A 12,821-nucleotide genomic window follows, 5' to 3' on the forward strand; every position below is an offset into this window, starting at 1 on the left:
CAAAAGACAAAATAAATTATTTAACAGCATTTAGAGCTGTATTTTGTTAAAAAAGCATGTTGTTTTGTAGTCCCTGGACACACCTCTTGACAATCCTTGCGTGTTGCTTATTTATCCTTTAAGTTAGTGACAGTGATTATTGAGCTCTATCACATATTAAACAATCACTGTGCATCTCTGAGCAGGCAGTCTTTACAGCTTCACTGGGCTGGGCACTAAAAAATAATATTTGCTAGAAGCTTTTTTGCTAATAAACGTCAATGTCAAAATGCTTCTTTTCAAACTCATATATATTAAATATGAACAATTATGTCCCTTTAATTATTAAAGCCATGTACAACAGATGGATATTTTGTTTAGCAAATCATCATTTTGAAATACCTAAATACGTCTCAATTTCAATTAGGTTTATTTAATATTAACCCCTTAATGACCGAGGACGTGCAGGGTACGTCCTCAAAAAAAAGGCAGTTAACGCCTGAGGACGTACCCTGCACGTCCTCTGTGTGAAAAGCAGCTGGAAGCGATCCTGCTCGCTTCCAGCTGCTTTCCGGTTATTGCAGTGATGCCTCGATATGGAGGCATCCTGCAATAACCTTACATGGCCTTCCGGTGCAGAGAGAGCCACTCTGTGGCCCTCTCTGCACCGGACATCGATGGCCGGTATCGTTGGTGGGTGGGAGCCGGCTTGGGAGGCGGGTGGGCGGCCATCGGTGTGTGCTGTGAAGTCAAGGGGGGCGGGAACGTTAGGGGGCGCGCGCGCGCGTGCACGGAGGGTGGCGGGCGGGCGCGTGCACGGGCAGGAGCGGGTGGGAACCGCTACACTACGGAAAATATCTTTAGTAAGAAATGCCCAAATCTTGTTTGTGCAAAAGCACAAAAAGAGATCGTGGAGGGGTGGGGGGTTGGTTTGGTGTGGGGGGAAGCTACACTACAGAAAAAATTAGTAAAAATGAAAAAAAAAAGCATGTTTTCTTCTAAACTGGGTACTGGCAGACAGCTGCCAGTACCCAAGATGGTGCAGATTAAGTTAGAGTGGGAGGGTTATAGAGCTGTTTGGGGGGGATCAGTGAGGTTAGGGGCTAAGGGGGATAGTACACAGCAGCATATGTAAATATGCTTTTTTAAAAACACACAAAAAAACCAAATATAGCTTTTATTTTAGTACTGGCAGACTTTCTGCCAGTACTTAAGATGGCGGGGACAATTGTGGGGTGGGGGAGGGAAGAGAGCTGTTTGGGAGGGATCAGGGGGTCTGATGTTTCAGGTGGGAGGCTGAGCTCTACACTAAATGTGATATTAACCCTGCAAGCTCCCTACAAGCTACCTAATTAACCCCTTCACTGCTAGCTATAATACACGTGTGGTGCGCAGTGGCATTTAGTGGCCTTCTAAATACCAAAAAGCAACGCCAAAGCCATATATGTCTGCTATTTCTGAACAAAGGGGATCCCAGAGAAGCATTTACAACCATTTGTGCCATAACTGCACAAGCTGTTTGTAAATAATTTCAGTGAGAAACCTAAAATTGTGAAAAATGTTACGTTTTTTTTAATTTGATCGCATTTGGTGGTGAAATGGTGGCATGAAATATACCAAAATGGGCCTAGATCAATACTTGGGGTTGTCTACTACACTACACTAAAGCTAAAATTACCCCAAAAAGCTCCCTACATGCTCCCTAATTAACCCCTTCACTGCTGGGCATAATACACGTGTGGTGCGCAGTGGCATTTAGTGGCCTTCTAATTACCAAAAAGCAACACCAAAGCCATATAAGTCTGCTATTTCTGAACAAAGGGGATCCCAGAGAACAATGTACAACCATTTGTGCCATAATTGCACAAGCTGTTTGTAAATAATTTCAGCGAGAAACCAAAAGTTTGTGAAAAAATTTGTGAAAAGTGAACGATTTTTTGTATTTGATTGCATTTGGCGGTGAAATGGTGGCATTAAATATACCAAAATGGGCCTAGATCAATACTTTGGGTTGTCTACTAAAAAAAAATATATACATGTCAAGGGATATTCAGGTATTCCTGAAAGATATCAGTGTTCTAATGTAACTAGCGCTAATTTTGAAAAAAAAATGGTTTGGAAATAGCAAAGTGCTACTTGTACTTATTGCCCTATAACTTACAAAAAAAGCAAAGAACATGTAAACATTGGGTATTTCTAAACTCAGGACAAAATTTAGAAACTATTTAGCATGGGAGTTTTTTGGTGGTTGTAGATATGTAACAGATTTTGGGGGTCAAAGTTAGAAAAAGTGTGTTTTTTTCAATTTTTCCTCATATTTTATATTTTTTTTATAGTAAATTATAAGATATGATGAAAATAATGGTATCTTTAGAAAGTCCATTTAATGGCGAGAAAAACAGTATATAATATGTGTGGGTACAGTAAATGAGCAAGAGGAAAATTACAGCTAAACGCAAACACCGCAAAAATGTAAAAATAGCCTTGGTCCCAAACGGACAGAAAATGGAAAAGTGCTGTGGTCATTAAGGGGTTAATAAAGACAGCGTTTTGCTTAGCGTATTGGAATAAACTCCTACGTGCTAAAGTTCTTTGTAAACTTACTACTCCCAGAATAGCGTACACCATGACGTCAATATACACCGTGGTTGTCTTCTTCCAGTCCAGCACTGGTCTTACGTCCTTCTTGTAACCCCCCATAAGGTGATCCGAAAGGCGAACAAGCGTTGGCTTACGGGTCTCAAATGCTTAAAGTAACAACAATTAAACAGAAAGACAAAATTAAACATTTATGGTTCAGATAGACTGTGCCATTTTAAGGCACTTTTACATTCACTTATATTATCAAATGTAGTTTGTTCTCTTAGTATCCTTTGTTAAAAATCATATGTACATACTGATTCTAACTGGTGATTGGTGGCTACACAAGTATGTCTCTTGCCACTGGCTCCCAGACCAGTAGTGGGCTTTACAGGGGTTAAACATAAAGGGCCAGATTATGAGTGTTGCGCTAACAGTTATGCGCAAGCAATAGCGGGTTTATCACTGCTGTTTGCGTGCATCGGGTGTAGCACTCGTTTTACAAGTTAAAAGTAAATGTGATCGCTGGAAGTTAACGCACGTCGGACATATATATAAGTGCATTGGAGCCCTTTGCAGTCAAGTAGATGAAAACATGTCAAAATTTCTTTATGTAATATTCATATTTAATGTAAAGGGTGATCTTGTGTATTTACTGTAAATATCTCATATTCCAATGTTCTGCGCATAGCAGAATGTGCTCTAAGTATTTTTAAATAGATTTCCTTTATATATCTGTTTGTATATATATATATATTGTACCAAAATACCATCAGATATATGTAGAAATATATATTTATAATATAAATAGAACATATTCTAACAATAGAATGGGAAATATTTATATTTTCCTGTCGGGTTAAAGCACTTTAGAATATGCTATCTGGTTTTTTGCTCCAATGACTTCTATGTACCGCTGTGTGATCTGTACGGCTGTGTGATCTGTACGGCTGTGTGATCTGTACCGCTGTATGATCTGTACGGCTGTGTGATCTGTACGGCTGTGTGATCTGTACGGCTGTATGATCTGTACGGCTGTGTGATCTGTACCGCTGTGTGATCTGTACGGCTGTGTGATCTGTACGGCTGTGTGATCTGTACGGCTGTGTGATCTGTACGGCTGTGTGATCTGTACGGCTGTGTGATCTGTACGGCTGTGTGATCTGTATGGCTGTGTGATCTGTATGGCTGTGTGATCTGTATGGCTGTGTGATCTGTATGGCTGTGTGATCTGTATGGCTGTGTGATCTGTACGGCTGTGTGATCTGTACTGCTGTGTGATCTGTACAGCTGTGTGATCTGTACGGCTGTGTGATCTGTCCCGCTGTGTGATCTGTCCCGCTGTGTGATCTGTACGGCTGTGTGATCTGTACTGCTGTGTGATCTGTATCTCTGTGTGATCTGTCCCGCTGTGTGATCTGTATCTCTGTGTGATCTGTATCTCTGTGTGATCTGTATCACTATGTGACCTGTATCTCTATGTGATCTGTATCTCTGTGTGATCTGTATCTCTGTGTGATCTGTATCTCTGTGTGATCTGTATCTCTATGTGACCTGTATCTCTGTGTGATCTGTATCTCTGTGTGATCTGTATCTCTGTGTGACCTGTATCTCTGTGTGACCTGTATCTCTGTGTGACCTGTATCTCTGTGTGATCTGTATCTCTGTGTGATCTGTATCTCTGTGTGATCTGTATCTCTGTGTGACCTGTATCTCTATGTGACCTGTATCTCTATGTGACCTGTATCTCTGTGATCTGTATCTCTGTGTGACCTGTATCTCTGTGTGATCTGTATCTCTGTGTGACCTGTATCTGTGTGTGATCTGTATCTCTGTGTGACCTGTATCTCTGTGTGACCTGTATCTCTGTGTGATCTGTATCTCTATGTGATCTGTATCTCTATGTGATCTGTATCTCTGTGTGACCTGTATCTCTATGTGACCTGTATCTCTGTGTGATCTGTATCTCTGTGTGATCTGTATCTCTGTGTGATCTGTATCTCTATGTGATCTGTATCTCTATGTGATCTGTATCTCTGTGTGACCTGTATCTCTGTGTGACCTGTATCTCTGTGTGATCTGTATCTCTGTGTGATCTGTATCTCTGTGTGACCTGTATCTCTGTGTGACCTGTATCTCTGTGTGACCTGTATCTCTGTGTGATCTGTATCTCTGTGTGACCTGTATCTCTGTGTGATCTGTATCTCTATGTGACCTGTATCTCTGTGTGATCTGTATCTCTGTGTGATCTGTATCTCTGTGTGATCTGTATCTCTGTGTGATCTGTATCTCTGTGTGACCTGTATCTCTATGTGATCTGTATCTCTATGTGATCTGTATCTCTATGTGATCTGTATCTCTATGTGATCTGTATCTCTATGTGATCTGTATCTCTGTGTGACCTGTATCTCTATGTGATCTGTATCTCTGTGTGATCTGTATCTCTATGTGATCTGTATCTCTATGTGATCTGTATCTCTATGTGATCTGTATCTCTATGTGACCTGTATCTCTGTGTGACCTGTATCTCTGTGTGATCTGTATCTCTATGTGACCTGCATCTCTGAGTTTAATTTCCTTTTAATATGATCACATGAATCATATCCATCAGGGTCACATAGTTTAATATAAAATGCAAAAACACAACATTGTTAGCACATTTTGTATCAATTATAGCTCAGATGTGCCCAATGTTCTATTTATATACAGTACATGTGAGCTGTGACTTACCTGTACTTGTTATTAGGAAGAACACGAGGACCAAGCTATGCCGGACCTGTCTGTTTACTATATCCATTCTTGCTGCTTGCATCAGGTCTTCAGATCTGAATTTCACCACCATACGACGTGCACCTGTAGACCTTTATCACCATACAACGTGCACCTGTAGACCTTTATCACCATACAACGTGCAACTGTAGACCTTTATCACCATACAACGTGCACCTGTAGACCTTTATCACCATACAAAGTGCAACTGTAGACCTTTATCACCATACAACGTGCACCTGTAGACCTTTATCACCATACAAAGTGCAACTGTAGACCTTTATCTCCATACAATGTGCATCTGTAGACCTTTATCCCCATACAACGTGCACAAGTAGATCTGTTGACCTTTATCACCATACAATGTGCACATGTAGACATTTATCACCATACAATGTGCATATGTAGACCTTTATCACCATACAATGTGCATCTGTAGACCTTTATCCCCATACAACGTGCACAAGTAGATCTGTTGACCTTTATCACCATACAATGTGCACATGTAGACCTTTATAACCATACAACGTGCACCTGTAGACCTTTATCACCATACAACGTGCACCTGTAGACCTTTATCACCATGAGGCTCATACAGAAGTCTCTCTTTTGTGTTTACGATGTAGCAGAACTTCAAAGCCTCTAGGATTCAGTTTGTTTTAACCTTCTGCCTCCAATGCTTGCTATAGTCCAGGGAACTTCTTCCAAGAACATTAATTTATTTTCTATTTTTCTGGCAACTCTTTATGTTCTCAGTAATCCTTTTGATGTATTTTTCCTTCTTTCTTCAAACCCTAACAATATTTTATTTCCAGTTTAATGTTTTTTTTTTTTGTATTATTTCCTTTCTCACACCAAATTCTATTACTCCCTTGATTCTCCAAACCCCTCTTATTCTTCATTTATTTTCTTCATTTATTTTCTTTCCTCATTTTCATTTTGTATTATTATTTTTATTTCACTGCACTATTCTCATCTTCTTCTCCTTTTTTTTATCAAAAAGATGATTTGGCCTCCAAAATCCTTGTCTTGTTTTTACCAAACACAGTCTTAGTCACTTCTTATATATTGTTACATTTATCTTTCTCTTTATTGTTCATTACTGTTTTTCTCCTCATTCTTTACATCTGTTTGTTTTTATCTTTTCTGTATTATGTCTGTCTGTCTGTCTGTTTGTTTTTATCTTTTCTGTATTATGTCTGTTTGTCTGTCTATTTTTTAATCTTTTTCTGTATTATTATGTCTGTCTGTTTTTACCCTTTTCTGTATTATGTCTGTTTTATACCTTTTTCTGTATTATAATGTTTGTCTGCCTTGTTTTATCTTGTTCTGTATTATAATGTCTGTCTGTCTGTGTTTACCCTTTCTGTATAATTCTGTCTGTCTGTCTGGTTTTTACCCTTTCTGTATAATAATGTCTGTCTGTTTTTATCTTTTTCTGAATTATAATGTCTGTCTGTCTGTTTTTATCTTTTTCTGAATTATAATGTCTGTCTGTCTGTTTTTATCTTTTTCTGAATTATAATGTCTGTCTGTTTTTATCTTTTTCTGAATTATAATGTCTGTCTGTTTTTATCTTTTTCTGTATTATGTCTGTCTGTTTTTATCTTTTTCTGTATTCTAATGTCTGTCTGTCTGTTTTAATCTTTTCTGAATTATAATGTCTGTCTGTCTGTCTGTTTTTATCTTTTTCTGTGTTATAATGTCTGTCTGTCTGTTTTTATCTTTTTCTGTGTTATAATGTCTGTCTGTCTGTTTTTATCTTTTTCTGTGTTATAATGTCTGTCTGTCTGTCTGTTTTTATCTTTTTCTGTATTATAATGTCTGTCTGTCTGTTTTTATCTTTTTCTGTATTATGTCTGTCTGTCTGTCTGTCTGTCTGTTTTTATCTTTTTCTGTATTATGTCTGTCTGTTTTTATCTTTTTCTGTATTATAATGTCTGTCTGTCTGTTTTTATCTTTTTCTGTATTATAATGTCTGTCTGTCTGTTTTTATCTTTTTCTGTATTATAATGTCTGTCTGTTTTTATCTTTTTCTGTATTATAATGTCTGTCTGTCTGTCTGTTTTTATCTTTTTCTGTATTATGTCTGTCTGTTTTTATCTTTTTCTCTATTATAATGTCTGTCTGTTTTTATCTTTTTCTGTATTATGTCTGTCTGTTTTTATCTTTTTCTGTATTATAATGTCTGTCTGTCTGTCTGTTTTTATCTTTTTCTGTATTATATTGTCTGTCTGTCTGTTTTATCTTTTTCTGTATTATAATGTCTGTCTGTCTGTCTGTTTTTATCTTTTTCTGTATTATAATGTCTGTCTGTCTGTTTTTATCTTTTTCTGTGTTATAATGTCTGTCTGTCTGTTTTTATCTTTTTCTGTGTTATAATGTCTGTCTGTCTGTCTGTCTGTCTGTTTTTATCTTTTTCTGTATTATAATGTCTGTCTGTCTGTCTGTCTGTTTTTATCTTTTTCTGTATTATAATGTCTGTCTGTCTGTTTTTATCTTTTTCTGTATTATAATGTCTGTCTGTCTGTCTGTCTGTTTTTATCTTTTTCTGTATTATAATGTCTGTCTGTCTGTCTGTTTTTATCTTTTTCTGTATTATGTCTGTCTGTTTTTATCTTTTTCTCTATTATAATGTCTGTCTGTTTTTATCTTTTTCTGTATTATAATGTCTGTCTGTCTGTCTGTTTTTATCTTTTTTTGTATTATAATGTCTGTCTGTCTGTTTTTATCTTTTTCTGTATTATAATGTCTGTCTGTCTGTTTTTATCTTTTTCTGTATTATAATGTCTGTCTGTCTGTTTTTATCTTTTTCTGTATTATAATGTCTGTCTGTCTGTTTTTATCTTTTTCTGTATTATAATGTCTGTCTGTCTGTTTTTATCTTTTTCTGTGTTATAATGTCTGTCTGTCTGTTTTTATCTTTTTCTGTGTTATAATGTCTGTCTGTCTGTTTTTATCTTTTTCTGTATTATAATGTCTGTCTGTCTGTTTTTATCTTTTTCTGTATTATAATGTCTGTCTGTCTGTTTTTATCTTTTTCTGTATTATAATGTCTGTCTGTCTGTTTTTATCTTTTTCTGTGTTATAATGTCTGTTTCTTGCTCATGTACCTTCTCTTTCTGTTACTCTTCCTCTTCGTTGTCACCTTAGGTTGTCACCTGTCACACTTACCTGTGTCTTGTTAACTTTCTCTTTTGTTTTTCTCCTCTTTCTCTTAATCAATATTTTTCTTTGTTCCCCTCAATTTTCTGCATCTCAATTTCTTTAACATTTTTCTTTCTTCAGTCTTTTACTTTCAATCCCTTGTATTTATCTTTATCTTACTTTGCCTTCATTTTTCTGCTACTTCTGTTTTCCTCTTCACGTTTTTGCTCTTTCCCTGACTCTTTCTCTTTACCTTAATTAAAAAGACCCCTGTGTCTCCCTTTTCCAACTCTTCCTCCTCTGTATCCAGTTCTTGTGCAGTAACTTTCTTGGACAAACCTGCCCAGCGTCCAGCAGATCTTGGCTCATCCGTGTGAGGTCACCTTGTAATCTAAGAAGTCAGACTGAGCCTATCGCCCGTCTCCCTCTCGCCCATTAGCATTGTCATGTCCACTTCATGTAAGTTACTCAGACAGATGGTTTCACATGAAGCAATTAGTTACTTGAGACCCTATTAACTCATCATTTGCCAGCAAGGGGCCAACACAAGTCACTCAATTTATAATAGAGCAACTTGTGTTGGCCCCTTTATAGCGAAGGAATATATTTATATCGGTGTGTATGTGTGTCTATCTATCATCTATCTATCTATCTATCTATCTATCTATCTATGTATCTATCTATCTATCTATCTGTCTATCTATCATCTATCCGTAACACATAGAAAGTCTGGCACTCTCTTGCACGCACACAACTAGATTAAAAGCAAAATGGAAGAGTTAGTTACAGCATTTGGCCCACAACCATGTCAAGGTCTCTTCCTCCCTGGGTCCTTAAAGGGATAGGAAAATCAAAAATAAACTTGCATGACTCAGATAAAGAATGTAATTTTAAGACACTTAAATTCACTTCTCTTTTGAAATGTGCTTTGTTCCCTTGGTATCCCTTGTTGAACTATAATACTCACATATCCTACACTAGTGGGAGCTAGCTGGTGATTGCTGCCTGCACACATTTGTCTCTTGTGATTGGCTAACTAGATGTGTTCATCTTGCTGCCAGTACTGCAATGCTGTTCCTTCAGCAAAGGATAACAAGACAAGCAAATTCGATAATAGAAGTAAATTGGAAAATTGTTTAAAATTGTATGTTCTGTCCAAATCATGAAAGAAAATGTTGGGGTTTCCTGTCCCTTTAACCTACAGCCACACAATGCATCTGAAAACACACAGAGGTACAAACAAGGGGGACACAGGCTCTTTGTAATTATATATAGGACTGAATTCCTCTCCATAAGAGTTTGCTGGGCAAAAACACAATCTCTAAGCCATTTGTTTGCCATTTCTAAATAAAAGTGTGTATACGGCATAACAGGACAATCTAGTGAAATAGATAAACTATAAGATATTCGTATGTCTTTTCTAAAGTGGGCAAACCGTACATAGCTAAAGTAAAACAATAAGCATCAGTGGCGGAATGCAGGTTTTTATATTTAACCAATAATGGGCGATTTTTGTGCTCTAGTCAGTAATACCGTTGTACGCAAATGTGAACTGGCATTTCAAGTAAAGCACAATGCGAACGCGACCTCACGTTCACATTCCATGGAGGTTTTGCGCTCAATATGCTTATATACATATATATTTATGTGTTTATATGTGTATGTGTAACACATAAATATATACACTATTTATATAAGCATATACATATATATTTATGTGTTTATATGTGTATGTGTAACACATAAATATATATTTATATAAGCATATACATATATATTTATGTGTTTATATGTGTATGTGTAACACATAAATATATATTTATATAAGCATATACATATATATTTATGTGTTATATGTGTATGTGTAACACATAAATATATACACTATTTATATAAGCATATACATATATATTTATGTGTTTATATGTGTATGTGTAACACATAAATATATATTTATATAAGCATATACATATATATTTATGTGTTTATATGTGTATGTGTAACACATAAATATATATTTATATAAGCATATACATATATATTTATGTGTTTATATGTGTATGTGTAACACATAAATATATATTTATATAAGCATATACATATATATTTATGTGTTTATATGTGTATGTGTAACACATAAATATATATTTATATAAGCATATACATATATATTTATGTGTTTATATGTGTATCTGTAACACATAAATATATATTTATATAAGCATATACATATATATTTATGTGTTTATATGTGTATGTGTAACACATAAATATATTTTTATATAAGCATATACATATATATTTACTGGGAACACACAGTTCCCATAGACCACAATGTAAAGGAAATTTTTAGTGCCGTTTTTTTCTAACACATACCCTCACTTTAACCCCTTATTTTCATACACATACCCTCACTTTAACCCCTTATTTTCTTACACATACCCTCACTTTAACCCCTTATTTTCTTACACATACCCTCACTTTAACCCCTTATTTTCTTACACATACCCTCACTTTAACCCCTTATTTTATTACACATACCTTCACTTTAATGCCTTATAACTGCTTAGTGTAGTTATTTTACTACAAAAAAAAAAGATGGTACTATGTTTTTTTGTATTTAAGAAGTTAACTGTCCACTTTATTTTGGGGGAAATTGGAGGACATGATCTCTGATTAATGATCTCTGGTTAATTAATTTGAGCGCAAAGTGCTATTGCGAGCTTCCGGTAGCATTAACCAGCCGCTTGTAATGGCTGGTTATGTAACGTGCGCCGGAAAATGGGCAAATCACTTGAAAATATTTTTTTATTTGTATTACACATCACTGTTATATTGTACCTTTCAGAAGCACACACAGTTGCGTGAATATAATCTGTTGGGGCCTTACATCACTTAAAGCTGTGTCGGCATCAATTGCCCTTTTTATTAACCAAACTCAATAAAAAGCAAACAGCCCAGGAAATGAGACTTCTCCCCAGCTCACTTAGCGACTCAATCTAATTAGGCGCCAATTTGTAGTTGTTGGTAGTGATGAGACCAGTCCAGCAGATTAGGCGATAATGTAACCCGCGCGGTACTTATAAGACTTCTGTGTCATGTAATCTGCTCTCAGGATCTGGATTCTCTTGTGTTTGAAAACATGTTAACCAGTTGTTTGCCACTGAGATCTTTTCCTTATAATTTAACACTCTGGTTGCCAAAGAGGGCTGAAACATTTTGTCATGGGGGCAGCCGCTTTACAAATCAGCGCCAATAGGAAACAAAAGAAGCTGAATAGTTAGTGCCAGTGGGTGCAGCTAATTTTATTTACAGTCAGAAAAATGTGAGAACCATTTTGGAAAAGAAATTGAAGTTCTCATTTAAATTGTTAGTGTATAGTTATTTATTTATTTATTTATTTAACCTAGTGTGAAACAAGAACAATAATGCAGATGTCTAAAGTACTATACCTGTTAGAGAGATCACAATGTATCCTCAAAGGGACACAACCCGAAATATTTTATTCCCCATAGAGGGTTAGATTAAGGGGCATATTTATCAATGTGCGAGCGGACATGATACGAAGTAGCGTATCATGTCCGCCGCACATCGATAAATGCCGACAGCATATCCTGTCGGCATTTATCATTGCACCAGCAGTTCATTGCTGGTGCAATGCTGCCCCTGCAGATTCATGGCCAATCGGCCGCTAGCAGGGGATGTCAATCAACCCGATTGTATTCGATCAAGTTGATTTCTGTCCGCGGCCTCAGCGCAGGTGGACAAGTTATGGAGCAGCGGTCTTTAGACATAAGGGGCATCAAGTTCCATATGGTGCTTGATAAATATGCCACAAATAGTGGATCGCTAACAGCTATGCACAAGCAAAAAGTTGTTTTTTTTCGCAGCTGTTTGCACGCGTCGGATGTGGCGCTGGTATAACAAGGTGAAGGTTAACACGATCGCTAGAGCACAATTGAAGTTGATGTGCGGCGGGGTAGCTCGCTTGTTAACTTTCTTGCGATACAAAAAAGTGTCACAAAACATATCAAAAATCTCCCCCCTCTTTTGCTCTCTCTCTCCCCTCTTGTGCTCTCTCCCCCCTCTTTTGCTCTCTCTCTCTCCCCCCTCTTTTGCTCTCTCTCCCCTCTTTTGCTCGCGCTCTCTCTCTCTCTTCCCCCCTCTTTTGCTCTCTCCCCCTCTTTTGCTCTCTCCCCCTCTTTTGCTCTCTCCCCCTCTTTTGCTCTCTCTCTCCCCTCTTTTGCTCTCTCTCTCCCCTCTTGTGCTCTCTCCACCCTCTTTTGCTCTCTCTCTCCCCCCTCTTTTGCTCTCTCTCCCCCCTCTTTCGCTCTCTCCCCCCTCTT

At 37.1% G+C, this 12,821-nt stretch overlaps 1 protein-coding gene across 1 annotated transcript in view; it reads right to left on the minus strand.

Annotated features, from left to right (window-relative positions):
• The window catches only part of LOC128638196 (5-hydroxytryptamine receptor 3A-like), an 80,122-nt gene extending 74,721 nt beyond the window's left edge, over positions 1 to 5,401 (minus strand). The window contains exons 1-3 of the mRNA XM_053690057.1: positions 5,290 to 5,401; positions 3,474 to 4,070; positions 2,584 to 2,726 (exon numbers count right to left, since the gene is read on the minus strand). Coding sequence (XP_053546032.1) covers positions 2,584 to 2,726; positions 3,474 to 4,070; positions 5,290 to 5,401 — 852 coding nt within the window. The remainder of the gene's footprint in view (positions 1 to 2,583; positions 2,727 to 3,473; positions 4,071 to 5,289) is intronic.
• Positions 5,402 to 12,821: the final 7,420 nt, after the last annotated feature.

The sequence above is a fragment of the Bombina bombina genome, chromosome 8 (assembly GCF_027579735.1).
Source record: "Bombina bombina isolate aBomBom1 chromosome 8, aBomBom1.pri, whole genome shotgun sequence".
In the NCBI taxonomy this organism is placed as follows: Eukaryota; Metazoa; Chordata; class Amphibia; order Anura; family Bombinatoridae; genus Bombina; species Bombina bombina.